The sequence below is a fragment of the Monopterus albus genome, unplaced genomic scaffold (genome assembly GCF_001952655.1).
Source record: "Monopterus albus unplaced genomic scaffold, M_albus_1.0 scaffold360.1, whole genome shotgun sequence".
Lineage (NCBI taxonomy): Eukaryota > Metazoa > Chordata > Actinopteri > Synbranchiformes > Synbranchidae > Monopterus > Monopterus albus.
In genome coordinates this window covers 258,891-285,563 of record NW_018128240.1, presented here as the reverse complement: position 1 = coordinate 285,563, position 26,673 = coordinate 258,891, and the positions used below count along the sequence as shown (strand labels likewise).

At 42.1% G+C, this 26,673-nt stretch overlaps 1 protein-coding gene across 1 annotated transcript in view; it reads left to right on the top strand.

Annotated features, from left to right (window-relative positions):
• galnt10 (UDP-N-acetyl-alpha-D-galactosamine:polypeptide N-acetylgalactosaminyltransferase 10 (GalNAc-T10)) overlaps positions 1 to 26,673 on the top strand; it is an 80,425-nt gene that overhangs the window by 18,930 nt on the left and 34,822 nt on the right. The window contains exons 2-4 of the mRNA XM_020625584.1: positions 12,128 to 12,230; positions 13,646 to 13,784; positions 18,981 to 19,147. Coding sequence (XP_020481240.1) covers positions 12,128 to 12,230; positions 13,646 to 13,784; positions 18,981 to 19,147 — 409 coding nt within the window. The remainder of the gene's footprint in view (positions 1 to 12,127; positions 12,231 to 13,645; positions 13,785 to 18,980; positions 19,148 to 26,673) is intronic.

Below are 26,673 nucleotides of genomic sequence, written 5' to 3'. Positions count from 1 at the left end.
TTGTGGGACTATGACGGGTTTTGTCCCTGCATGTCTAGAAGGGATGTGTTACTGTCCAGTGTGGACGGTGGGAATGATCACATTAAGCATAAACTGTTTTACTGTGGATATGATCATTGTTTTAAGACAAACTTGAGAAAATGTTAACCTATTCTTTAAGCTCTCACCATAAAATATTTAAAGATTGGTGACTCATTTTACAAAGTACAAGCTCTTTTGTTTGAGGATTAGCAACTTTTTAAAATAATACTTGTTCCTTTATCTTTGTCTTGTCTCCCTCTATACTGCACGATTGCAGTGGATAAATCGATATTGTGGACTGGGCCTTTTAGACACTGTGACTCTTCATCTATAACCTAAATTAAATGTAGCAGAAATTGCAGCCTGAGAGGATGCTCTGCCTGCCCGGCCCGACTGAGAGCAGTAGAAAGTGCCCTGCAGCACTGCACCCCCGAGTCGTTCTAGATGTTCCCACCACCAAAAGACTGATGAGAGCATTAAGTCAAGTAATATGCATGTTTTGTGGTGACAGATATACTAGAATAGATGGGAAACCACAGCTGCCTTAAGTGTGTGTGTCCACTTCACACTGCAGAGCTTCATTTAAGCCTAAATGCTGAAGGTGCCAGGCAGCTGGCAAGAAAATGAATTAGTAAATGAGAGGAAGAGAAAAAATCTGTTGTATTACCCCACAGAGCCCTTATTTTTCTCCTTCCTTTCACCAACGCCTTTAAGGTAATCATTCATGGGTGACAGCGATATTACCTGGCACTGTACCTCTAAAAATGGAAGACCACTCTGAACATTCTGGCAGCCTGCTGGTATTTGCAGCAGCTTTCTGCCTTAGGAGGCACAGTGGGCCTGAGTGCAGCCAGAGGTAGTGTTTTGTTTATTTCCAGCCCGGTCTCACAGCAAAATGTAGAATACCTATGTTGGTCCACGGCGTAAAACATAGCAGTGTCAAAACAGCAGCTGCAAAATTGTGACATGTTTGTTGCATTGCAGTCCAGTGCCCTGCTTCATGTTCTTCTTCTTGGCCTTTTATGGTTATTGTTAGACAAGGAAATGGTGCATTACCGCCATCAACTGGACTGGAGTCTGGGTCAGCAAGCTAACATGTAGAGTCTGTTGAAGCTGTGCGGTTTAGAACTTTATCATGAAGCTGGTAGTTGGAGGTGGATGGGTCAAACAAACAGCTGACTCTCATGCAAAAACCTGGAGATTGTATCCTATGTCTGACGCTGTGTTTTAAGGGTTTTAACCGACCCCAGGGCCCTTTACTGACCGTAATCATGTAGTTTGTGTGCCTGTTAACCATGCAGTGTAGTTTCTGTGCCTAAACCTAACCTATTACTTTCAGTTTCAATGAATTTTGTTTACATTTTCAATTAAGAAAAGCATTGCAATGTCACAGTCTTTCAGATGTTCGTGTGAGACTAGCACTTTTTGCATTGCGCACCAGCATATAGCAGTTATACATTTTGCTGTGAGTCTGGGTTGCTATTTCCCTAGCCAGACCCACCAAATAATGATGATGACAGTAATAAAACAGCATCCCAGCTTTACTGACTAGGCGTTCATGAACAGACATACAGGACATCTCTCGACAGGCTCAAAGAATAGCAATGAAAGAGCAGAAACAGAGAGGAAGTGGAGTGGGCGGAGAAACTGGGACAGAAGATAGACATCTGTCCCTGTGTAGCAGGAAAGACACATCTTTTGAGACACTCATCCCAGAATAGGGCTGCAACTAATGACTGTGTTGATAGTTGAATAATCTGTCAGTTACTGAAACATGTAATCAACCGTTTGGATTTGGAACTGCACCGTTACTCAATGGCTCTTATTTAGCTATCAGCTTTTAAAGCTAGCTTGATTTTGTTTTAGGATCATTGTGACTAGCAGGTTATTATTTACTACTATGTATGTTCAGTGCCCTTAGCAGTATTTGAATACAGTGTGAAGCAACATGGCTTTCAACACTAACATTAAATAGGTAAGTAACAACCAGACGAGTCCCAAAAAGACTTGCCCATAAATCATCGCTGAGAAAGGAGTGGCTATAAAACTGTACATGCAGTTTTTCTGAATCTAGAAGAGCTGTAGAGTCATTTTATTTTATCCCATTCATGTGTGGAGGGAGCCACGGGTGGCCGACACGCTCGGCTCTAGTAGGCCAGAGAAGAACGCTAGAAAACACACACGCTGACGTCACCAACATTGAATTAGCCTGGAGCTAATTTTATTGGTTCTAGTCGACTACATTGATTATACATGTCTATTGATGCCTATTTCAGAGTGAATCAGAGCAGTGGAGAAGGAGACTTCATCCATGCCTCTCAGCAGAGAGCCTAAATTCACAGCTGTAGTACCAGTCCCACCCTGTCTGGCCAAGTAGCAAACATAATCTGCTGTTGGGAAGATTAGCAGAAGACCACAGCAGCACAGAAATGAGGTTAGGCAGCCAGCGTTTCAGAGAGGCTGGTCATAATCTGCAAATCCCTCCATCGAGGTCACAAGAAGCAAAATTAATGGACCAGTGTCTGAGATTTCAGTGCTTTTCAGAATGTCCTAATTCAGAGGCTAGCCACATTTCAACACTGATTGTGTTGTAATGACCCTCTTTCTTTTGCCAGACAGACCCATGTATAAATATCACCTCAGCTGCATGGATGTAGGTCGCTACCGGTTACTGGTACATCACACCATGGCCACAGAAAATAGCCAACAGATAAAATCATGTAACAGGACACTGCATCACATCACGTCACTTAAATCTAACTGTTAGTTTAGCCACTGTTATATATTGCATCAGTTCAGGCAAGGCTTCAAAAAAGACCCAGTCTGAGGTGGACCAAGCACAGCCAGACCTGACCCAAATTGATCTGAGGATTATTAGCCTCTATCCAAAATGCAGTCGACCTGAATAGACCCTAAAAGAGCAAGAACACCAAGGGCTCTGTTTTCCTGCAAAAGGGCGCTGCACTAAACTCATGTCTCGATGCCCAAGGTGAATATGGGCATGTTCAATGGTGTTTTGCTATTTTGGTGACCACAGATGCAGCCAGGCGTTAGCGGGTGCATTTTGTAATCGGGGTGGAATAGATTATTAGAGAGCGGAATCCATTGTGAATAGGTGGAGTCCAGCCTGGCTTTAATTATGAATCAAATCAGTCAAACCAGCAGGACACAAACCTGACTGACTGATGTCACTGATGCCAGGAAGTGGAACTATATGAGAGGAAAGATTCTTTCCCTGTGTCATCTTCTCCTGCCAGTTATATGCTCCATTCCAAAACTAACAGTGACAAAGCTGTTTATGTAGAAGTATGGCACATAAATATTCCCTCAGCAGTCTGCTAATATCACTGACCAGTCTCTGATCCTCTAGCTATGGATTCCCAAACACCAGCTGCACATCAGCTCTGGCTGCAGCCTGTAAGTAGGTTACAGATGGTGCGTCCTGACGCGCCAGCACTGTTTGACCATGTTCATATCTATAGCCTCATACTGAAGACTAGTTTATTTATATTGTTCAAAAAATAATCTTCATGATACACAGTAAATTATTCAGGGTGAACTCCAGCAGATCAGCTGTGGATTTAAGAGTAGGGGATGGGTACTGAAACCTATACAGTCGGTATCTACCAGACCAAATTTCAGTGCCACTTAAATGCCTGTTGATTGAAATATTTGCCCTCTGGTGCTGTGAAACGGGCGATAAAGTACACATGTGTAGATGATCTTATGCTTCCCAGCTTATGCGCTTGTCAGGAAAATTGCAAATAAACCTGTGACAGCGACAAGATGTGGTCTGCCCAGGTGTTATCGTTATTTCGGGTTTAAAGTAGCACCAAAATTGCACTGTCCTGCCTAATTAGCATATGCAGGCCTCAGCGGTGCCTCTCCCATCTTAGCGTAAGCGCATTCCTTCATTCATGGAAGGAAAATACCAAACACACCAATGCGCAACAAAAAGTAGTCATGTGACTGAGGAAAATTGCATAACGACTGCGAATGAGGTAACGCAGAAATTTCTCTGGCAGGAAAATAGAGGCTCAACACTTGCGGCAGAATGATGCGCTGTCAGTTAATTTAATCAATTAACAGGCAGCTGCAGTGGAAAAGAGATGCAATATAATAAGTGTTCTCAGGACAAATGTGAAGTCATAGAAATTGAAATAATTAGTTTATATGCTTCAAAGACATAATTGAAAGTCCTGTTTCCAACAATAAAACATTCTGTGGTAGCTGGGTGATAGAAAGCAAAGCTCTAACCACTTAACTGTCATTTAATAGCATCAATGTTGTCAGCCACCGATTTTTCCTAAAGAAGCTTCGATTCCCTGGAGCTGCTGGATGCACTGCATCCTTGTCTGGTTTGGTTTATTTTCATATCACAGAAGGAAAACTGAAACTGTATGATGTACTGATATGAGTTCGGCTCGATCCTCACCTTGTGATGGGGTAAGAAGCCGTCGTTTTCCTTCAACTTGGAAATCTTACTTATAGGCTGTTGGCTGACACTTCAATATGTTTGCTTTCTGAAAATAAAATAAGTACTGTGTGTGTGTTTGTATGTATATATATATATATAGGCTGTATACTCTTTGCCTCACACCTCCTCCTCTCTCCCTGGGGATGTTCAAACTCCTGACAGAAAAACGAAAAACTCAAAAAAGGAACGGCCATGGTAAAACATCATAATACAACGTAATGCATCAAAATAGAGAAAATAACGTACCTGTCTCCACCCTGCACATTATTTCTGTATGGTGTAACAGATATTTCACGGTCTGTACTGCTCACAGACATTAACCTGTGCAGTGGACAGGCCTCTGCGAGGGTTACATAATGGAAGCCAGAACAAACTCCCCGGCTTTCTCATGTAAGCAGTATGAATATGCAGTTTATGTCCATGCAAACACTGCACTTCATTTTTAGTTGGAGGTTTGTGAAGAAGAGTGAGAAAGATGGAAATGTAAAACTTTAAAAGTGTTTTATTTTTAATTACAATCTAATTTTTCATTAAAGAAAAGTTACAAATATATCTGTGTATGCTGTCGATTACAGCTCTTAGAAAGGGTTTGAGGCTGTGTCCTGTCCCCTTTTTTCAAGTGCACCATCCTGCAAATATCACATAATGCAGTTGTTTGGTTGTACATACATAGCATAACATATTTCAACAGTGTCGCTGAGTTAGCACAAGTTTGTGTTTTTTCCCTTTGGTGACGTCTGTATTGTCAGAGAGGCCAGAGTGTAAACTAAACGGAGAACATAAATGACAGGTTCAGTAAGGGGTTGGTTTGCCATGACGCTTCAGGAACCCACACCAACTTGGAACTGGATCCAAAATAGAACTGGCTATCAGAACCACCCCTACGTGTGACGGCAATGCTGTGGGCTGTTCACATTACGATGAGTACCAACGTGATGCTTTGTGTGACAACTGGAATTTGACAGCTCATGCTGTTAACTTGGGCAGACATTACTCAAACTATTTATTAGATTGTTGGCTTTTCCAGGTCTGCTTCCTGGTCTGTGGAGACATGGTGGACTTTGTAGAAGGTGCACTTTCTGGAAGAGATGCAGGTTCAGCATAAAGCCTAAAGTACTGTGTGGGCTGCATTCTTCTGAATGTGGCCACAGTTAATATCTCACTTAGTTAGATTAGGAGACATGCATGCATCTTTGTCTTTGACTTATGAAAACACACATTTGTTATGTGACGCTCTCAGTCTGTGGATGTGTGTTCACACACTGGCATGTGGCCTTTTGTCATCAGTTAAATAGACCACTAAAAGGCTACATTAAATTTAATGAGGGATCACGCTGCCAGGTGACACGAGTTCCATCCGTCTTCTCGGCTCTCCTCCTGTCTTTCTTCGTCCCTTCTCTTAGCAAAATGCACGGTACGCTTCAAAAACGCATTTTGGTCCCTGCCAGTTAATGAAAACGTGTTGGACGGAGACGAAACAGCCAGAGTCCATCCTCTAATGTCCTATCACTGTGTTTGTGCTGTGTCTTGAATATTAATAGAGCAGAAAAGTGCACAGAGTGGAATGAGTTTGTGGCAGCATGAAGCTTTGGCTTTCTGATGATGGTGATTATCAGAGGAGAGGAAGGCTGTGTAGAACAGCGGAGAAGCAGATGACAGTGTTTGATACTACCTTGTTTTCAGCTCAGTTACAGTGCTTCACCTGGGCCGGTGTGTGTGAGTGGCTCTGATTGTGCCTTCTTATGAGGGGGCTGAGAAAGATCTGCAGTCATCTTGTTAATACTTCTTGCATTATACTACCATTAAACAAGTTTAAAGGCGCACCAGGACACACTGGGTGCTTCCTTATGATAAATGAGTCATCGATATCCAGCTAAATGTCGGCGTTGCCTGTGTGGAGATGGGACATTGTGGTTATTGAGAGTGGCACGTGTCTGAGAGCAGGAGCCCTGATGAGGGCCAGTTTTTTAGTTACTGTCATTATTTCCTAGGAATTATTGCACTTACTTTAATTAAGTAAAATCTGGCACAGGGAATATTCCATGATCATTTATCACATAGTGTGGTTTAATACTGATCAGGATAGATATTTTCTACTGTTAAATTTGCAGTGTTGATCAAAGTTTGCCATCTCTGAAAAACCTCTTTCCTTTGGCTGTGTGCTTATCTGTTTCCTAACCAACAGTGCTCCTCTTTTTTTTTTTTTTTTTTTTTTTTTTTTTTTTAACCAGGGGCGTTTTTGAAAGATTTAACAGGTGTTCATGCAGATATCCTCCTCACATTGAAACAGCACAGGGTACTGGTGCGTGTTGCTTCAAGCACTGGTGAGACATGAAGTATAATCTGATAAGATCTTTTGGTTTTTACCCTTCAGGATCATTCTTTTGGCCTGCTGGTCGGTTGGTCGATCGGACCTTCACATATCTACTGGATGTATTGCCATGAAATGTGGTTCATATACTGTAAATGCAAGGTTTCCAGAGGATGAAATATGTTGTTGTTTCTTAATTTTTGTTTTTAATCCAGTGCCACAAACAGCATCTGTTGGATGGACTGGTACATTCATTGTCTATAGACAGTGTTCCTAATCACTTTGGTGATTCCCTGACAATTATTGCCATGAACCAGATGGGCGGACATTTGGTACTGACATTCATGTTCCCCTTAGGATGACGTGAAACAAATGCTGCAATCCTCTGACTTTTTCATTTAGTGTCTGTACCATCAAACAAGCAATCTTCATTTATACAGCACCTTTCTAAATGTAAGACGCAAAGTGCCGCACATCAAATATAAACAAAATGAAAAAAATCATGATAAATACAGAGCAGAGGAAATGTAATGTAGAGAGCAGAAGGCAATAGACAAAACCTCAGTCTAAGCCAGTGTCAAATGCCTGAGAGAACCAGTGAGCCTAGGCAGTTGGCCCTGTCATCCCAGTATTTTAACTTCGACCTAGGAACTTTCAAGGATCTAAGAGATTGTACGGTAACATGGGGCTCTAAGAGCTCTGATATGGTGGTGCCAGGTCATGAAGAGCTTTAAAAACAACAAATAACCAAGTGAGAATGTTTAAAGTTTTTTTTTTTTTTTTACAAAATATTTTCAAGCATGTAGTACGGCCTTCCAGCCACAGAACTAAAAAAATTATGCGATTCAAGTGGCCGTTAAGAGAGAATGTGATGTGGAATTTAAAACTTTTCATTGAGGAGTCCTTTTACTTGTGATTACACACGTTAACATATTCCATCTGTTCTTCAAGATTATTCTGCCTTTCTCATCCTCTTTTCCTGTCAGTCTCAATTACCTCCTTTCTTTTCAGCACTCGCCCACATTCTACTTCCACAAAACCAAGCGTGCACACATTAGCTGCAGTTTTCCTCTCTCCTTGTCTTGTTTTTCAAGGTCTTGTTGAGCAGCAAGAAAAGCCCCAGAGGAATATCACGGCGACTCGCGCTGAAATTTTAATCAGGAGGAAATGGGGCGGCACAACCTCGCTTCTTTTTAGCATGAATTTGCACAAATGGACTCCTGCTGCTTGTCGTATCCTTGTATGACACACTGAGGGCGTCTGCCTGTGACAGAGCGAGGAGAAGAAGAGTAGTTGAGGGGGTGAAGGGGAGAGGTGAAGAGGAAGGAGGAAGAAAAGAACGGAGGAGATGGTGCAGGGAGAACTGATTGAGACCAGTGTTATTTGTCTGGAAACAAAAGAGGCAACGTCTGTATTTTAGCAACACATTTTGGTTATGACTTATTGATCTGGAAACTTCGAATCTGTGAATATCTTTCTAACTTTACCAAAGTCGGCCACTATCACGTACAGTAGCTTTAGGACTGTATCTCTCAAATACTACCATATGTGTTGTAAATGGGAACTATCCACAGTCTTTAGAGGTGAGGTGTGCACATAGTAAGTTTAACAAGCAACTAAAGTGGATGATGCACTCAGCAGTGTCAGTTTCTCAACAGATGGTATAGCAACACTGGCTTTAACCATTCACTGCATTACATATATTTTACAGACACCCACCTAGTGACTTGCATTTTTACCCTACATCAGAAGAAGTTTGGGTTTTAGTGTCTTGCTCAAGGACATGTTGACATATAAAGGAGCCAGGGATCCAAGCACCAACCTGCTGGTTAAGAGTCAAGTCTCTCTCCTATGTGAGTTACTTATGCCTCCAAAATCAGAACAGACACTGTCATACAAAGTTTTTTAAAAGTATTTTTATACAGAGAGATGGCTGTGAAAAAAGAGATGAACTGAGGATGTTGCAGAAAGATTATGTGGAAAAATTCCCTCATTTTCCAAAAATGTCTTAACTGTCAGGTTCTAAAAGACTATTCTCAGAAAGGTTAAAGTACAAGAGCACAGAGACTCACATGCACACATCCCAGGAGTCTTCAAACTAAATCTTTGTGTATATACTGTACATTAGTTTGTTATTCAGCGTCATACTCCTCTAAGCTAACAGTCTGATTAATAATTCACAGTATTTCATGCACTCAGTGGTGCCATTTGTATTTTAAGTGTTTTACTAATTGCCTCTTCCCATTGAGCTAATTATTTCTCCATTGTGTTGTGATCCTGTAATTCACGATGCAGTGTCACTGAAAGTCACTCAGTGTGTAGAATGACTAAATGGAAGAATCAGCTTCTGCCTTTGTATGCTGAGCTGCAGCGTGTCTGTCTGGATGTGTGTGGTTGTGTGTCTAAGGCCTCCGCGGAGCTGTGCGTCACAGCATTGATATTCTCCTCACAGGGTCGTCAAGCATGAAATAGAAGAGAACGCTTTCTGTGGATAGACTTGCCAGAGCGCTGCTGGATAGTGAGGGGCTGATGCTCTGGAGAAATCTCTCAGCTGACACTGATACTGACAGAGTACCATGGGGAAAAACCTTGTGCGTGCTGCACTGCTGTATAATACATGTGACCGTGTTTAAAAGTGCACACCTGTGGGTTTGCATGTCTTACCCCAGTTGCATGTTTTACATTGCTGCTGACTGTTTCCCAGTATTTCCTGCAAGTTGAAGGTTTCAGCTGAATTTTGCAAATACTGTTATTGGGGGGAACATGATTTTAGACACATGAACATTTGCCCCCAGTAATCAATCATAATTAGCAGTCTATCAAATTTTATCAGTTGCAGCCATGTGAGCACTGTTTTAAGCCTCTTTCTTGTGGTGCATTTGCGGACAGTCTGACATTTGAGATTTTATACTCATCTGCCAAACAGGAACATCCTCAGTTCAACAGATGACCAAGTGTAGATGGTCCATTTTAAAATGCCCGTGTGTGCTTATGGCTTTTCCCCTGCCTTACCTTTGTAGCACATGAATTTGATGCTTTTTTGTAATTGGTGCTGAAATGTGTCCTTGAATGCTCCAGTGAAGATGGTTTTAAAAATGGTTCCTCCTTGCACCACTTTACCATTCACTCATCCCGAACCACAGATGAAAAGAAGACAGTTAAACTTTCTAAAACCCAAAGCCTCCATGAAAATCAATCAAAGTGGTGCACTGGGGCAGTGATGGGTAGAAATACAGTGAGGAACTGAAGTATTTGAACACCCTGCGATTTTGCAAGTTCTCCCACTTAGAAATCATGGAGGGGTCTGAAATTCACATTGTAGGTGCATTCCCACTTGGAGAGACAGAATAAAAAAAAAGTCAGGAAATCACATTGTATGATTTTTAAAGAATTTATTTGTCTTGCACTGCTGAACATAAGTATTTGAACACTTGAGAAACGGCAAGAATTCTGGCTCCCAAAGACATGTTACTGTGCCTTTAAAAAGTCCACCTCTACTCCACTCATTAATCTAAATTAGTAGCACCTGTCTGAGCTCTTTAAAGACACCTGTCCACCCCACAGTCAGTCAGACGCCAACTACTACCATGGGCAAGACCAAAGAGCTGTCAAAAGACACCAGAGACAAAATTGTGGACCTCCACAAGGCTGGAAAGGGCTACGGGGCAATTGCCAAGCAGCTTGGTGAAAATAGATCAACTGTTGGAGCAATTGTTAGAAAATGGAAGAGGCTAAAGACGACTGTCAGTCTCCCTCAGACTGGGGCGCCATGCAAGATCTCACCTCGTGGGGTATCACTGATGATAAGAAAGGTGAGGAATCAGCCCAGAACTACAAGGGAGGAGCTGGTCAATGACATGAAGAGAGCTGGGACCACAGTTTCAAAGGTCACTGTCGGTAGAACACTACGCCGTCATGGTTTCAAATCATGCATTGCACGGAAGGTTCCCCTGCTCAAGTCATCACATGTCCAGGCCCGTCTGAAGTTTGCCAAAGACCATTTGGATGATCCAGAGGAGGCATGGGAGAAAGTCATGTGGCCAGATGAAACCAAAGTAGACCTTTTTGGTCTAAACTTCACTCGTCGTGTTTGGAGGAAAAAGAAGGATGAGTTGCATCCCAAGAACACCATCCCTACTGTGAAGCATGGGGGTGGTAACATCATGCTTTGGGGGTGCTTTTCTGCGAAGGGGACAGGACGTCTGCACTGTATTAAGGAGAGGATGAATGGGGCCATTTATTGTGAGATTTTGAGCAACAACCTCCTTCCCTCAGTCAGAGCATTGAAGATGGGTCGTGGCTGGGTCTTCCAACATGACAACGACCCGACGCACACAGCCAGGATAACCAAGGAGTGGCTCCGTAAGAAGCATATCAAGGTTCTGGAGTGGCCTAGCCAGTCTCCAGACCTCAATCCAATAGAACATCTTTGGAGGGAGCTTAAACTCCGCGTTGCTCAGCGACAGCCCCGAAACCTGACAGATCTAGAGGAGATCTGTGTGGAGGAGTGGGCCAAAATCCCTGTTGCAGTGTGTGCAAACCTGGTCAAGAACTACAGGAAACGTCTGACCTCTGTAATTGCAAACAAAGGTTTCAGTACCAAATATTAACACTGATTTTCTCAGGTGTTCAAATACTTCTGTTCCTCACTGTATGTACTGTAATATGCAATTTGACTGTAAAAAAACCACTGGTCTGGTTCATGATCATGACAGAGTTTTGATGAAACATTGTACAGTGTGCTGCTGCCAGAGCTCGCAGTTTCCTGGTGTTCTCACTTTGTTTAATGGGTATGTTCAATAAAGGCATGAAAGATCATGGCTGTCTGTTTTATCAGCTTAGAGATATTGTTTATCTGTGACTTTGGTGAAGGTCAGATCACGTTTCATGACCAGTTTATAAAGAAAACTATGAAATTGCAAACAGTGCCAGTTACTTTTACTTTTCTTTATATGCAGCCTATGGCCTCATTTCAGTTGATTCTGTCCACAAAGTGGGATATCTGGTCTGTGCCATGTTGTTGGGTTGTTGTCTTTGTGCTCATGCAAGTGCACTGAACTAACTTCAGACCATGGATCTGCAACACAGCTGGCCAGATTTCTGACATGCTAGAAATCTGTTGATCGTTGGTTGTCCGGGTCATAAAATGGACACACGCTGTACTTCAGATGACAACTGATTCTAAAAGTAGTCGGGTGTGACTGAATCAGGTCTGAAATCGAGCCTAATCCGTACACTGTTTGCTCAGCTTTAAACCGGTCTTCTGTGCAGAATACATGTCATATCTGTGTGTATGATGCTATTTTATGTGTCTACAGGGGGTTAACAGGGTGGGAAAGGACGCTCATGTGGGAAGTGATGGTGTACGGAGGAAGGACTGGCACGACTACGACGCAATCAAAAGAGACTCCTCTCGATCTGGTAGGTCCAAATCCCCTCATCATCCCTTGTCATAAATTTGCTGTCAAATATAGATGACGACCACCGTGGATGCAGCATTCACATGGCAGGCACAAATCAAAAGTACCATATACTGTAGAAAGATTCATACAATTCTACACATACATTCAGATGAACTGCTCTTCTCACACACACACAAACCTATTCCTGCTCTGGGTGTTATTGCTCCCCAGCTCTGCAGCAGCATGCTGTCATAAATAGTTTATGTATATCTGCTACAGTAATCACCAGCTCAGGTTCATTTTCTGTTCAGGGAAATCAGCTTCTACACAAACAGTGTAAATTAGCTATAATGGATTTATCACTGAAATGAGCCACTGCAGTCTAAAGGCTGTTATTCACACCTGTTGCCTTTGGAATGGACAGTAGATAATTTCAGCTTAATGAAACATGTATGTCTGTAAATGATGAGGGCTGGTTTTGTTCTGTTGGTTTCCACAGGTCCCTAATTCTCTTGTTTAATAAATCTGAATAATATGAAGCTATAAAACTATGAAACTGTTCAGTAGTTCAGCTATTAGAGTTCATATTTATACACACAGTTCATCATGTTTATATCAGCAGGTTTCTTACTCTGAATGTCCAAGCTTTGTTTTATACAGACCCACATTGTAAACAAGTTTTATTTAAATTAAGCATCAACGCACAACTGGCCATTGCGTTGTGTTCGTGATCCATTTTTTTCCTCTTATATCTTATACTATCCTATTTTTAGCTTTTGGGTTTCTGCTATTTCTGCTATAAAAGGTCAATTTGAGATGTTTGTCATCTAAAGTTTAAACCCAGGTAGATTTAAACATGAACATGAAGATGCACTAAGTATGACTGTCACTGTATTCTACGGGTAGTCAAATAGTCTTCACACGCTTTTTATTATGTCTGGTATATTTTTATTTTTGGATTTAAATGGTTTTTAATATTAGAATTTATATTTTCAAATGCATAGCGGCTCTTGTGGTGAGGAATTCATGTAAATGTTCACCTTTTGCCCTTATTTTCTTTTTATCACTGATGAACTTGCCCCTGTTTTCTATTCCTATTTGTTTGTGAAACTTGTCTGTCCCCTGTAAAACAGCAGTGAGAAAGCTTCAATGTACATGACCTGTGTTACAGTTCTGTCTCACAGCTAAAACCTCCTCACCCAGTTTTGGTCTGAGGACACTCCAGGCCTTGAAGAGCACAGCTTTTAAAAGTTTTTACACTGAGCTTTTTCATTATCTTACTCAAAAGAAAGTGTGGAAACTTCACTGACTCACCAAATGTTTCTAAAAGTGTGTTGACTATTCACAACTGCTGTAAAATATTATTGCTGTGTCTACACTTGCTGGAACTGATACACTGAGGTCTTGGTAGTAAAACCTGTGTGTTTGATGTAGGTAATGGCGAACAGGGGAAGGCGTTCCCCCTGACAGATGCTGACCGGGTCGACCAGGCCTACAGGGAGAACGGCTTCAACATTTACGTCAGTGATCGAATCTCCCTCAACCGCTCCCTCCCTGATATCCGCCATCCGAAGTGAGTCCTGAGTGTGTCTGTGTGTTTTTCTGTGGAGGGAGAGCAAGCAGTGTTGTGTCAAGATAAACTATTTGTTCCCAGAATCTGCACAGACATATTTGTTCCCAGGTTTAGTTTCATATCTATCAGGAAGCAATGCACAGAACTTAGACACTGATTATACTATCTTACGTTGGACCAAGAAGGATCTGACATCATCATACTTAATGGTTCCTCCAAGTGCAATATATCACAGCACAGTTACTACAATCATAATTTTATCACCACTCTGGATGGCTTGTTATTGCAAAGGTAGCCCAGGAAGGTAATTTTCAGCAGCATTTGCTATATATTGGCAATATAAGTGTATCATTATGAGCACATATTCTCAGTCTAATTGGTCACTTAGTTGCCTGAAAAAAGTGTCACAACTTAATAAAGTGTCATAATATGATGAAAATGATAAGCATTGAGCACGACTCAAAATCTCTGCCATCAGTCTCCTGCCAGGCTGTTGCTGCACAGAGCACATCTTTCCCCAGCTCTGGCCTGTCGTCTCACTGGCCTCCTTCAGTCTGTCTTTTTACAGCGGGGTGTACTGAGTGACAGCACTCAGTTTCCACTGACAATGAATGGGTAGCTGTCTTTATCCCTTATCAGTGCAGTTCCAGCTGGACCATGTTGGGGATTTTCGTCCCATTCAATCTGCCACATCAGTCATTTTTATGGACTGTGCAACCGTGACCAGACAAGAAACACTTCCTTTTCAAATTTCCAGTAAAGTGCCCACTAACCTCAGGCAGCACTGCCATTTTTCTCCTAAAAATAAATCTTCTGGGTTAGTATGAGCAGTTTCATTTGACTAGGGGAAACGTGCCTCAGATGGCTAAGAGTCTGCAGGTCTTCATTCCAGCCAGACTGTGGCAGGTTATTTCACAGATTGGCACACCATCAGCCAAAGAGAGAAAATGAATCACCTGGTGCATCTTTGGCAGGACTGAAAACCTGCAGAGTCTGTCCTTTATGGTGAGAGGCTTGCCAGATGGAGGGCAGGACTGACCTGGGAAATCTGTCAGCGGCAACCACACAGTGTGAATAGTTCGTTAGTAAGCCTGTGCACTGAAACGGCTTCGTTATGTAAATAATGCTTTGCACAATGTTCAAATTGTGTCATTTCACTGATCAGTATAGACCTGAAAGACCTTAGACTAGGCGTAAACTTTCCTTACCTTACCAACCACCCTCTTAGAGCATTGTTTACACCTTTATTTTCCCATGTTGGATCTGTCCCAACTCATTACAACAAGCACTGTTTGGAACAATTGTTCCAATTATCAACCTGCCCAGTGTATTCACAGGAGAGATGTAGCTGTACACAGACAGGAGCTGATTACACACCATACAGAACCTATGTACTGATAAACCATGTTCTTGACAGCAATTATCAGTGTCATTGATGTCCACCTCTGTGTACAAGGTGTGAAGAACTGATGTGTTCTGACTGGGCTTATTTTTAAAGGGCGTGGGGGGAAGAATAGAGGAAGCAGAACATCTAGTTTTACCATAGTGGTTACAGTACAGCAAAAGTAAAGTCTCAGTGTTGTCCTAGCATACTCCTCAGTATTCAACAGTTGGATGGAATGACTGACGTGATGATTTTTACTGAGCTGTGATGACAAAGGAAAGGCTGCTTGGACATTTAAATATGGTGGGTTCATCTCCTTGGGAGCATGAATGTAATTAGGGAGCCAATTTCATGGCAGTCTGCCTCAGTCTGTGTTGTTGACATTCTGAGCCTGAACTACATGGCTGTAGAAGACTGATTGTCAGAAATCAGCAGTGGTTTCCAGTTAAAAGCATGAACGTTCTCAGCAAATTTCAACACAAACTGCTCATTAAATTTGTTTCTTGCATGGAGGGAAGATGGTCCTGAAGGAAATAAAATTATCACGAGTTGACAGTGAATCGTTTCATTCATGTTCCTCAGAAGATAAATCCTACTGATTTTTTTGTGATCCTTTGACTTTTCATCTGGCACCACCAACAGTCCCACTTGCCCAACACTTAAGTTGAATATAACGTTATACAGAAAACTGACTGAATTTCAAATGAATGCTAATGATTGTCCTGGTGTCTCAGTGGTAATTCAGGGTTGTACTGGACTGTACTTTCTGTAGTGAAGAGGGAGCTGAGCTAAGGTATTGTGTTCTAGTTACTAGTTGATTAAGTTTTACCACTCACCTAGTGTCATGAGCTTTGGGCTGAAACCAAGAGAATTAGATAGCAGATCCAGTCAGCCAAAACATGTATTTATTCACAGAGAAAGTGTGCTCAGCCTTAGGGGTTGCTCCCTGTTTAGAGGACTCAGTTGCGGTGGGTCAGGTATATAATCAGGATTCCTCCTGGGTGTCTCCGTCTGGAGGTTTTGAGTGCACATCCAATGGGAGGAGACCCCTGGGCTGAACTGAAACATGCTAAATGGATTACATATCCCATCTGGCCTGGAAACATCTTGGGGAATGCCAGGGAGAAGCTGGAGGATGTAGATGAGGAGAACGGTGTCCAGGCTTCCTTGTTTAGCCCCCTGAATTTGAGGCAGAAAATGAAAGCTAGGCTGGAATAACACATGCCAACACAGTCAACATTAGCATGTTAATGTGTTACAAAATCCAGCTTAGACTTCTGCCAGGTTTAATAGGGTTTGACACGTTAGAGCTTAGCTTGATGAGCTCCGTTTGAGGTGTCCACCTACCTTTTCTCATGGACTAGAGTTATGGAGTTTGTATACATTAAGCTGAATATTTTTAGCATAGTAAAGTGTTAAAGAACAGACACTATAGAAACATGATGAGCCATATGGACCTGTGGCTACAGCACACATTGCTGGGTTTATTCCAGCTCTCCTCTGACTCATCAACAAAGAAAATACTGAAAATAAACACCACCAACACTATAAATATGTTCTGCTAAACAACCTGGGACCTGCTGACCCGATTCATCACAAACCAGCCTTGAGCGCTTTCCTTCTACCTGACTAGACCCTTTTCCTGACCTTCCCTTCGCTTTCTTGTTCTAAACAGTTTTAAATGTGTTTTCTCACAAGGTTACTTCAGGATAATGCTTCAGGTTTTGTCTTTTTTTTTTCTTCATATTTCTAAATCTCCTGCATCATGTGACCCTAAAGCATTTGCCATCCAACATTTGTCTAGAAACATTAGAGCAAATTTTATCAAATGACTATTTGACACAAGTTTCTATGTTGTTATACATGTCAGGGGAACAGAGTTAGCTGCTGTAAACTCTGAAGTGGAAGTAAAATGTGAGATTTTATTATTTATGCCCCCCTGCCAGCTGCACTTTCTCTGGAAATACATCTAATTGGTGCTTTTGTTTCAGCACAGTAGTTAGGTTAACAGAGCCCAGAGGGAGGAAATATCCAGTCATGAAGCCTGAAATTAGCCAGAGATGCTAATGGTGTGGTGAAGTTCAAGGTTTAGCCACTATACAGCATAAAGAACCAGAAAGAAAGGAGTAGCACTTGATGTTTGTTCACTTACATCACTGTTTAGCGGCAATTGTAACCTGATTACAACAACAAAGTGTTTTGAATACACTACCATTTCAGCAGACAATGTCTCTTTACTTCTGTAGAGCTAAAATAAGTAAGTCAGTCAGCACAGTGAGTGTTGACAAGTAATGTAATCAGGAGGAGTGTTTCTGTTTGAAAAATGCACATCCATTGCCAGTGTAAGTACTCAATAGATACAGTGCTTTGGTATCTGTCTTAACTATTGCTTTTCTGTTCAGAGATCTTCTTGATAGGACTGTAGTTCATGGAACGCAAACATCTGCAGCTCATTTCTGAGTACTGCTGCGATGGGTTTGAACTGAAAACCTTCTCTTGGCTCTGTCATGAGCAAACCAACAAAGTGATCAAAGACCAACTCCACTGCAGGGCTGTTGTGTCTGACTGAAATCTTCAGCAGAATCACAGAAATGACTTGTCAGGGCCTCTCTGCACAAGCAGCCACCATCACCAGGACCCCAGTGCTTCACACAATACAGACGGCTGTGGGTGCTGCGCTGGATGATGGAGATGGTGTATCTGTTTGATTGGTTGAATTGACAGCAGAGTGACAAGTGTCTGACAGCCGGGTGCCACATCAGTCTTCAGTGGGTCCAGACCTTCCAGCAGCGTTCATTCGTTCATTTCACTCTCACTCACTGACATGATAGAGAACCAGAGAGCGGGGACTTTCAGGCGGCCACATAGGCCTGAAAGACAGAAATAATTACCGTCTCTACAGATTCCCCCTGAATTCTCAGAGCGAGAGAGAGACAGAAGAGAAAGGAATGGAAGGGCAAGCTAGCAGGTGGTGTGCTTCATTAAATCTTATTAAAAGAGCAACACATTGTTCAGGTTGGGCTGGTTTAGAGCATTGCAGTACAGTGAAGAGAAGGGCGGCATCACTGGTTCCAGAAGAGTCTCTTCCCTGCTGTCGTTTGGCATTTGGAAGTTTAAATGTTGACTCCAACACAGAAGCGGACAAAATAAATTAAAAAAGCTGTATTTCTGTGTTATGACCAACAATTGTATTGTCTGAACTTACATTCTATGAAATGAGTTTGAGTTTTTGATTGTAACTATACACCACATTCCCCTTGAGCCTCACAGGATGCTGTTATAGGGAAGATTATGATGCATTCACACAATGGGATGAACAAGAACAATACCTAAGGTAGTGCTAACCTTGTAAACACACCAGGTAAACAGCCCAATTAGCTGAATATTGCACGAGTACTGATCTTAGTTTGATGAAGTGCTGCCAGTGGGGCACTTGCAGCCATTCTGACACAGTATGTTTCTAGTTCTTTTCAGTGCCAGACTCTGAATTACAAGTCGGAGGCTGACATGAATGTTATTATTTTCTTGGCAGTTGCTAATTTAAATAGTATGCCATGAACTCAGCGTTTCAGCCAAAACCAGACCAATAAAGAGCCTCAATGTGTCCCTTTGTGTAAATTATAGTGACCTTCATCAAGACTGAGATGACTCCCTGTTGTTGGTATTTCACTTTGGTCCAAAATGTTGGACCAAACATCCCCTCCACTGAGGCACGCTTCAAGCTCCGCCAACAATATGGCTGTTATTTAGATGGGATGACACACTCTTGTCTGCTTCCCCCTCTCATTTCTTTGTTTCTGGTGTTTTTCTAGCTGTAAACACAAGCTGTATGCAGAGAAGCTGCCCAACACCAGCATCATCATCCCATTCCACAACGAGGGCTGGTCGTCGCTGCTGAGGACTGTGCACAGTGTGCTCAACCGCTCTCCCCCGCAGCTCATCGCAGAACTCATCCTGGTGGACGACTTCAGCGACAAAGGTACACACACTCATCGCTGATTTGAAAACACACCTGTGCTGGTTCACACAGGAACATGAATGCAGCTGCAGTTGGTGTTGGTGCTCTGCGGCGTCTTGTCACTGCTTCTGTTTTGTGGTTTTATGGAGGTTTACTTTCCTGGACACTAAAATGGACTGTAAAACTGTACAATAAAATGTGAATGATCTGCAAACTATCCAACAGTGTTGTATGTATACAGGTGTTTAGTGAGCATCACACGGCTGCTAAAACATTTTCATAAAAAACTGTCAGTCTTTTTAATCTAAACCTACTGATTTGTTTTTGATTCTGTGACTGTAGCGAGGTTAGCGGGACAGTTCTGCACTCCCTGATGTGGGCTGGTGTTCATGCACAGGTGGCCTGATCAGTCTGAGCTCCGCAGTTGACGTACAGCTTTGAACCCTTCTGTTATAAATCAGAGGACAAGTGCAATATTATCAGCAGGCTTTGAGTGGAGGCAAGAACAAGATATTCATCATGAAGCCTGGTTCACAGCCACAGCGGGACGCATAATTTCCCTTGCACTTTTCCATTTCCTTATATGTTAAATAATGCACTAAAAGTACATGGAGAGAGGAGGAGGCGGAACAGACAGTTTTATTGGCTGTTCAGAGGTGAATGGCACAGTTTAAGAGGGACTTATCATTTGAAAGAATGAGGCCCACTCTCACATTTCATCAGACCCTATCAGTTGTTTTCCTTGATGCACACTAACAGTCTCTCAGCTCCATGGCAGCACAGTCTGCAGTCATACTGGTGCCGCACTACATTTATTGATGCTGTTTTGTTTTGGGAGCTCACGGCCGACGGGAGGAAGATAAACAATTGATGAGGTGTTTTTCATACTGCTGTTATATTTTCTGAGGTGCTAATGAGTATCTGCTTCCTGCGTTGTGTAATTATAGCCTCGCTGCAGAGCGGTGTTTCTGGAACAGCCTCTTCTTTTGTTTTTAGAAATCATAATTAATACATCTTTTCATATTTGACTCAAAGGACATACGATGACTTCTGTATGGTTGTCTGTGTGTTCGCAGTCGGTGATTTATCGAGGCAGAATACTTTTCTCTTTCGGTTCAGAAAATCTTCAAGTTCTTATTTTTTTTCCATTTCAAACTGCTTCAGCTTCTTGTGATACGTTGCCTGTAATGTGTGAAGTCAAGTCGAAGTCATGCGTGGCTTTCCTGTGTGCCTGGGAAATGCAGCGAAGAGAAGAGCAGAGGATGAGCTGTGAGGAGCTCTGATGGTGTCAGTTGGGGACCGGTGTGTGTGTGTGTGTGTGTGTGTGTGTCGAGGATCATCAGATTCAAGGCGGGGGTCAGAGGGCTTTCACTGGGAGACTCACCGCTGCGCCCTGCTTCTCCATTTCTTTTCAGTCCACACCCCACAGCACATGCCATTTAAAAGTTCTGCCTCAGAGAGCTGCCTCACTACACTTGTTGCTGCTCGTTGCAAAAGCAATGCGTGTCTGTAAAACTGTTAAAACTTCTAAACAACTAGTTTGAAATGGATCTGCTGGCTGTCAAGGACCAACTGAATTTAGGCTTCAAAAGTGGCTGTGTAAAGCAAGTGGAGCTGCATAAACTGTGCGTTTGCTTTCAGTGTATTACACCATTTTGTGTTTTTATGAATGGTGGGGTTTCTCAGTTTGGGCTGAAAATGAACATCAGTTACTGTGAACATAATTAGAGCATTTCATTTTATACTGAATTTACCTGAGGGAAAAGACACTTTTAACAAAACAGTTTTGTAAGTCTGTGCTGTTGCATTCTAGGAGTTTTCAGCCAAAACACGGTTCCTGCATAAAGTAAGAGCTGCTCTTTCACTCGCAGCATGTTGCAGATTGCCATTTGTTTGGTTTCTGTGGTTACTTGTTCTGCCTGCACATGTGATGTCACTGGCCCACATGCTAGCTTTTAAATACATGCATAAAGGTGTTAGAAATATTTGTAATAAACAGGTGTTTAGGTTTGAGGACTTGGTGTAAAAGCTGATTGGAATCATGGATAATAAATCTGCTTTTTTCCTGGAGAAACCAGGTTTTTCTAATCCCCATTCCCTGGTACCGAGGTCGGGTTTGCTTGTTTACGTCATGTTTAAGGAGTCCAATAAACCACATGTAACCTGGTTTCTTAAGCACATGTAAAAAAGGAAAGAAAGGTTCTGCTGGGTTTTGCAGATGTCTTCAGCACAGCTGCACACAGTATTTTCAGTTGCCAAATTATGCAGTGTATCAGAAGGAAGCAGCTTCACATGCTGCTCGATTCATTCAGGCAGAACACTGACTCACAGATAGCACGCAGGGACTGAAACAGCACTTTTTATTTCCTCTCTTATCGTCGCCCTGAATGTCTCTGCTCCGTTCTCCTCTCCTGTCTCCCCCTCACCTCTTGCTGCTGCTGTTCTCCTTTTCCCTTCATGTCTCTCATTTCTCTCTGTTTCTTTTTTGTCTTTTCTTGGTGTCTCTTATCTTTAGTGTCTCTATTTCCTGGCGCATCTTCTTGTTTCTATTTTCTCACCCATAACTGTTTGTGTGTCCATCCATTGTTATATTTTGACATTTGTCCTATAGTTTCTATCTGGTTTCACTTGTGTTTTTGATGTTTTCTCATTTATTTTCTCTTTAGCAACTCTCTCGTTCTCCTAATGTCCTTTATTGATTAGTCTTTTCTCCTCTTGTTCATGTCCTCTGCTCACATCTCATCCAAATTTTCATCTTTTTTCACTTGTCCTTTTTAATGTATTTTCCTTTTTTGAATTCAGTTTACTTGTAGGCATTTAACAAGGAAAATGCCAACCCTCAAGTCCCAAATGTGAGGATTTGTCATTCGTGCACTGCTGGTCAGGTAAAGCAAGTTATTTCAGTGCAGTTTTTCTGACTCTGGAACACTGGGGTGGATGTTCTTCGCTATGTTTTGACACTTCACTAGAATAAATTGCAAATGTGGCAGTTTTACAATCTGGAGTATAAAGTATAAAAACAACAAACCTACTGTCCACAGTTTCTTGGATAATAATTGAATCTAATATACAAATTAATAAAAGTCAAACACATGAGCAAGCTCACGAGGGCACACCGGCCTTCAGCGGTGTCGGGTCGGGTCATTTTTGCCTCTTTCAGAATGTAAATATGATTTTGTGGTGATGAATTACGATGAAAATAATGTCATGAGGCAGAGTAATGGTTGCATGTTTACTTCTTTGCTCAACCCAGACTTGTCATTTCCTGATCCACTATGTGAAGACAGTGTTTGTCTCTGCTAAGTACAGATATATCTGTGACAAGCTAAACCCGTCCAGTAACATCTTTCCTGTCTTCTCATTTTTCATCCTGTTTTCCCGTCTCCTCCGACCTACTTCCACTGCCATGTATATGTGGATGTGATGTCTGTCTCTTCCAGGGATCAGCAGATCAACAAAGCTCCTAAATCAGACTCTGGTAGAGCTTTCATCTCAGTGACTGCCGGCTGTCTTGTTATTAATGTCACCTCTGCTGTCCCTGCTAATCTCTGCTCCTTTTGATTTGGAGAACTTTACTCAGTGGGCGATTGTTAGAAACAGTAAATGTCAGGTTTCAGTGTCAGTCAGTCAATCAGCAAGAGTTGTTTCTTTGTTTCTGTTTTCACTGATATCCAGCAATCATAAAGGCAGAAATCCATCACAGAGAAAACAGAGGGAGCTAATTTTCTTCCCACTGTAGCCTTAGTGGAAAATAATATGATGCTGCCACAGCACCTCTGGGATTTGAGTAAAACATCACCTGCTTACAGTGGCATTAGAGAGTCAGCTGGATGAAGTGTGTTGGTTCTTGGAATCAATGATGTGATCTGTGGTCCGCTGATTGTTGGCTTTATATTTTAATAAATGAATTCAAAAATACTCTTTTAATGCTGTAATTATGCTAAACTAAAGACAACATAAAATAGCCTCTTCGCTTCCTTCAAATGATGTAAGTTCTGCTGAAACTGGGTTTGGTTTGAAGCATAAAATGGAAAGGTTTCACTTAAAAATTTGGCTTTACATTGGAGGAATTTATATTTGCACCACTGAATGCATATGAAACATGGATGAACCCATTGGTTTTCTGAAGTCTGGCCGTCACCGTAGTGGTAGCGCTTCACTCCGCCTGCCTGCTGCTGCGGCACACATGTACTGAGCTGACCAGGAGGAGGAGTATGGCCGTATTATGTCTATGTAAACCAAAAACAACTAATAATAGCCACTGAATGGTGCGATGACATATGAATCAAGTGATTGGACTCGGATGCTGTCATAGGAGAGTTTCATTAAACCCATACAAATAATTATTCCATTAGTATGAGAGAAACATCAGTATGGAAGAAAGGACGTATCCAACAAGATATTGATCCTATTCTTAAGTATTTAAATGAATGGATTTAAATTGTAATTAGTTCCTAATACTCTGTTGCCAATTTGTTGCTTGTAATTTGAGATGGTGTGGCATGTTTTTTTTAAATGACAATTTTTATGTTTTAGTAGAAAACTGAAAGTGGAGGTAGGTGATAAATGGGCATGAGAAATGAATTTACTCAGTGAAAACTGGAACAATCAGGACACATGAGACAGTGTTCGGAGAGGGAGAGGAGGTGGAGGTGATGTGAAAGACAGTGGCAGAGAGGAGAGGCTGATGTTTTAAAGTGGAATTAAGTAGTTTACTGTCTTTATCGGCCTTATCTGTGAGTAATGTACACATCGACAGATCATTTCTGATTGTGACCTGTGACAGACTGAAGTGTAGAAGGCACCTTCACAATAGAATGAATAAAATAGCTAATTAGAGCAGAGATCCAACAGAAATGTGTAATGAAATCATTTATCTCTGCACAGAATTATAGCTTGGGATGAAGCGTTGAGATCTCATTTGCAGGAACACCCACGATGTTTGAGGAGTTGAAAAAGGTCAATTCGGTGATGGTAATATAGTTTCTAAAGTCTGGAGCCTGTAAATGAGAACTTGAACATCAGTTTCTGCTGAACAAATAATACCCCAACCAGACTGTCTCGCTCACATTACAGTCTGAGCTGCATTGCCAGTGTCTTGGCAGCAGGACAGGTGAAAAAGGAAAATTTGGGAAAATGCTCTAATGACTGTGAAAACAGCCCCATTATCACCCTCCTTTCCATGTTATGCCCTCTCTCATATTCCTTCTCTGGCATCCTGCAGGCTGCCTCACTTTCTTTGGGCTTATCTTACAGGGAATGATGAATAAATCAGTCCACTGTCTTAGTAATGTGCACTATGAATACATATATATTTCAGTGTTATAGGAATACTCTACTGAAGTGTTGTACGCTGATCACTTGTAGGTTTGAAGGTCGGCTTTGAGTAAGGTGTACTTCCAACTGTTAAAAGTCAGACATAGACTAGATTCACATAAGTTAGATTGGATTCCAACAGTATTGCCATAAACATGTATCAAAATGTTTAAAGGAGCCCATCAAGCCGCCTGTGCAGCTAATCCACGACTTTGCTGTGCACTAACACATTCCCTGTCTTTTAAGCTGTCTTTTAAGACAAAACTCAGTGCGATTAGCTGTTTGCAGCACATGAAGCTGAGTTCTTGCCAGGTTGCTGTGAAGGAGCTGCCTGTCAAGTCTAGAGGGAGTGAGTGTTTGGTAAAGAAAGACTTGCACAACCAGAAGTTCTTATGCAGGTACAAGGAGCTAAATATACCTTTTAGTAAGCGATTGCTTTCGGCTGAGGAAGCTCAAAGCAGTGCACTTGTACCTGCCCTGTATTCGCAGTGTGACTCTTCATGCCTGGTATATGTTGTTAAACTGTTGAAGATGTGGTCTTCATTTGTACTTGTTAAGTAAGAGTATACTTTCATTAGTATTGTGACAGTATAGCTGTCCTGGCATTTGTCATAATAGAGTGGTTAAAATGTATAAAACCAGAGAAGCCAACACAAGTTTTGCATAAAGACTTCATCACAACAGAATGTAAATGAACATAAATAAATTTCACCGCAAAGCCAAATAATCGAAGGATTTGCTCAGGAATTTTTGTCTTTGACTAATATCAAGGTAATATCAACAGCGCTGACCTTTGAGGGAGAGAGCTTATTAGCTGTTTTTCCAAATCAGTTTTTGTTTGACCCTCTTCTGTTGGAGTAAACAGCTCCACAGAAGGGTTTTTAGACAGTAGTGAAACAGGAAATTGTGGTATAAATGCAACTTTTGGACAAATGTTTTCCCACAAGCTACTGAGCTATGAGCTTGCAAACTGACATTTAACTAACTGAGAATTAGCATGTTAGTTCAGAGAGGTATTGCGACCGACTACCCCTCCTGGCCGCCTACGTATTTGCTGTTAACGCGCCAGATACAGTAATTTTACTGTATGTAGTAACTACATCACCAAACCTCTAACACCACCTATTCACATAGAAGTGAGGGTGAATTTTGCCTTGGACTTTACTCATTCACATACAATGCATGTCAATGAAATACAGTTAACTGCACTGAACATTATTTGGAAGATTTTACATGTGATGTTAAATACACCTGTCAGTACTGAGAAACATTCTACTAATACTGTGATGATTTCACCATCCTACGCAGTCCTACTGTAAACAGGGTGTGTTTTAAAGCACTCAGTAAAGGAGGCAAATGGAAAGAAGGATGGGAAGAGAAGAGTAAGGGAGGAATGCATTGTAATAACGACAGGCATGGAGAGTAAGACATTGGCAGTCTCCATAAAATCAGTTAGACCTGCTAACCTGCCTAGCTACAATCCATAATGAGCTCCAGCTTGGGGAGATGATAGAGGGAAGGGAATGAGGAAGGAGGAGGAGGGGTGATGATGGTGAGGGGAGGTCAGCTCACTCTTCATTAGACTATAATTGAATTGGTGCAGCCCGTGTTGGGAGGATGCTCAACCCTCGCTCTCCCGGCAGGGAAGTGTTGTCTCGCTCCGGCTTCCCAACCCCCCTGATACGTTCAAGGTTAGCACAGCTAATGGGCTCCTTTCTCCACTGATTCCTCTGCTTGCCGTCTGTCATCTACATGTCTGACCATGTAGGTGCACAGGTACATGCTCCAGCACGTGACACTGCTGAAACAGAGACCCTGGTCAGTACCGTCCGCGGTCGACTACCTCTGGCCCTGATAACAGCTGACACACATTATGGCGGTGACCAATCAAGGGCCCTGCAGTGTCCCAGTGGTAAAGCTGACTGTGCAGATCTGGAGGGACAGGCTCTCACAGCTGCAGACCTGTTCCATAGAAACACACTTGGCTGCCAGATTTTGCAGTATAAATGTCTGTTCATTGTGGAATGAGCAGTGATGACGCAAGAACAGGATTAGATGAAGATTTAATATGATGGAATTTATTATTTGTCCTATTGGATTCTTGATAGCCCTGTGATAGGCTGGCGCCCTGTCCAGTCGCCTGATGCCGGCTGGGATTGGCTCCAGGTCCCCCCACGTCCCCGTCCGGGACTAAGCGGTATAGATAATGGATGGATGATGGATTCCTGATT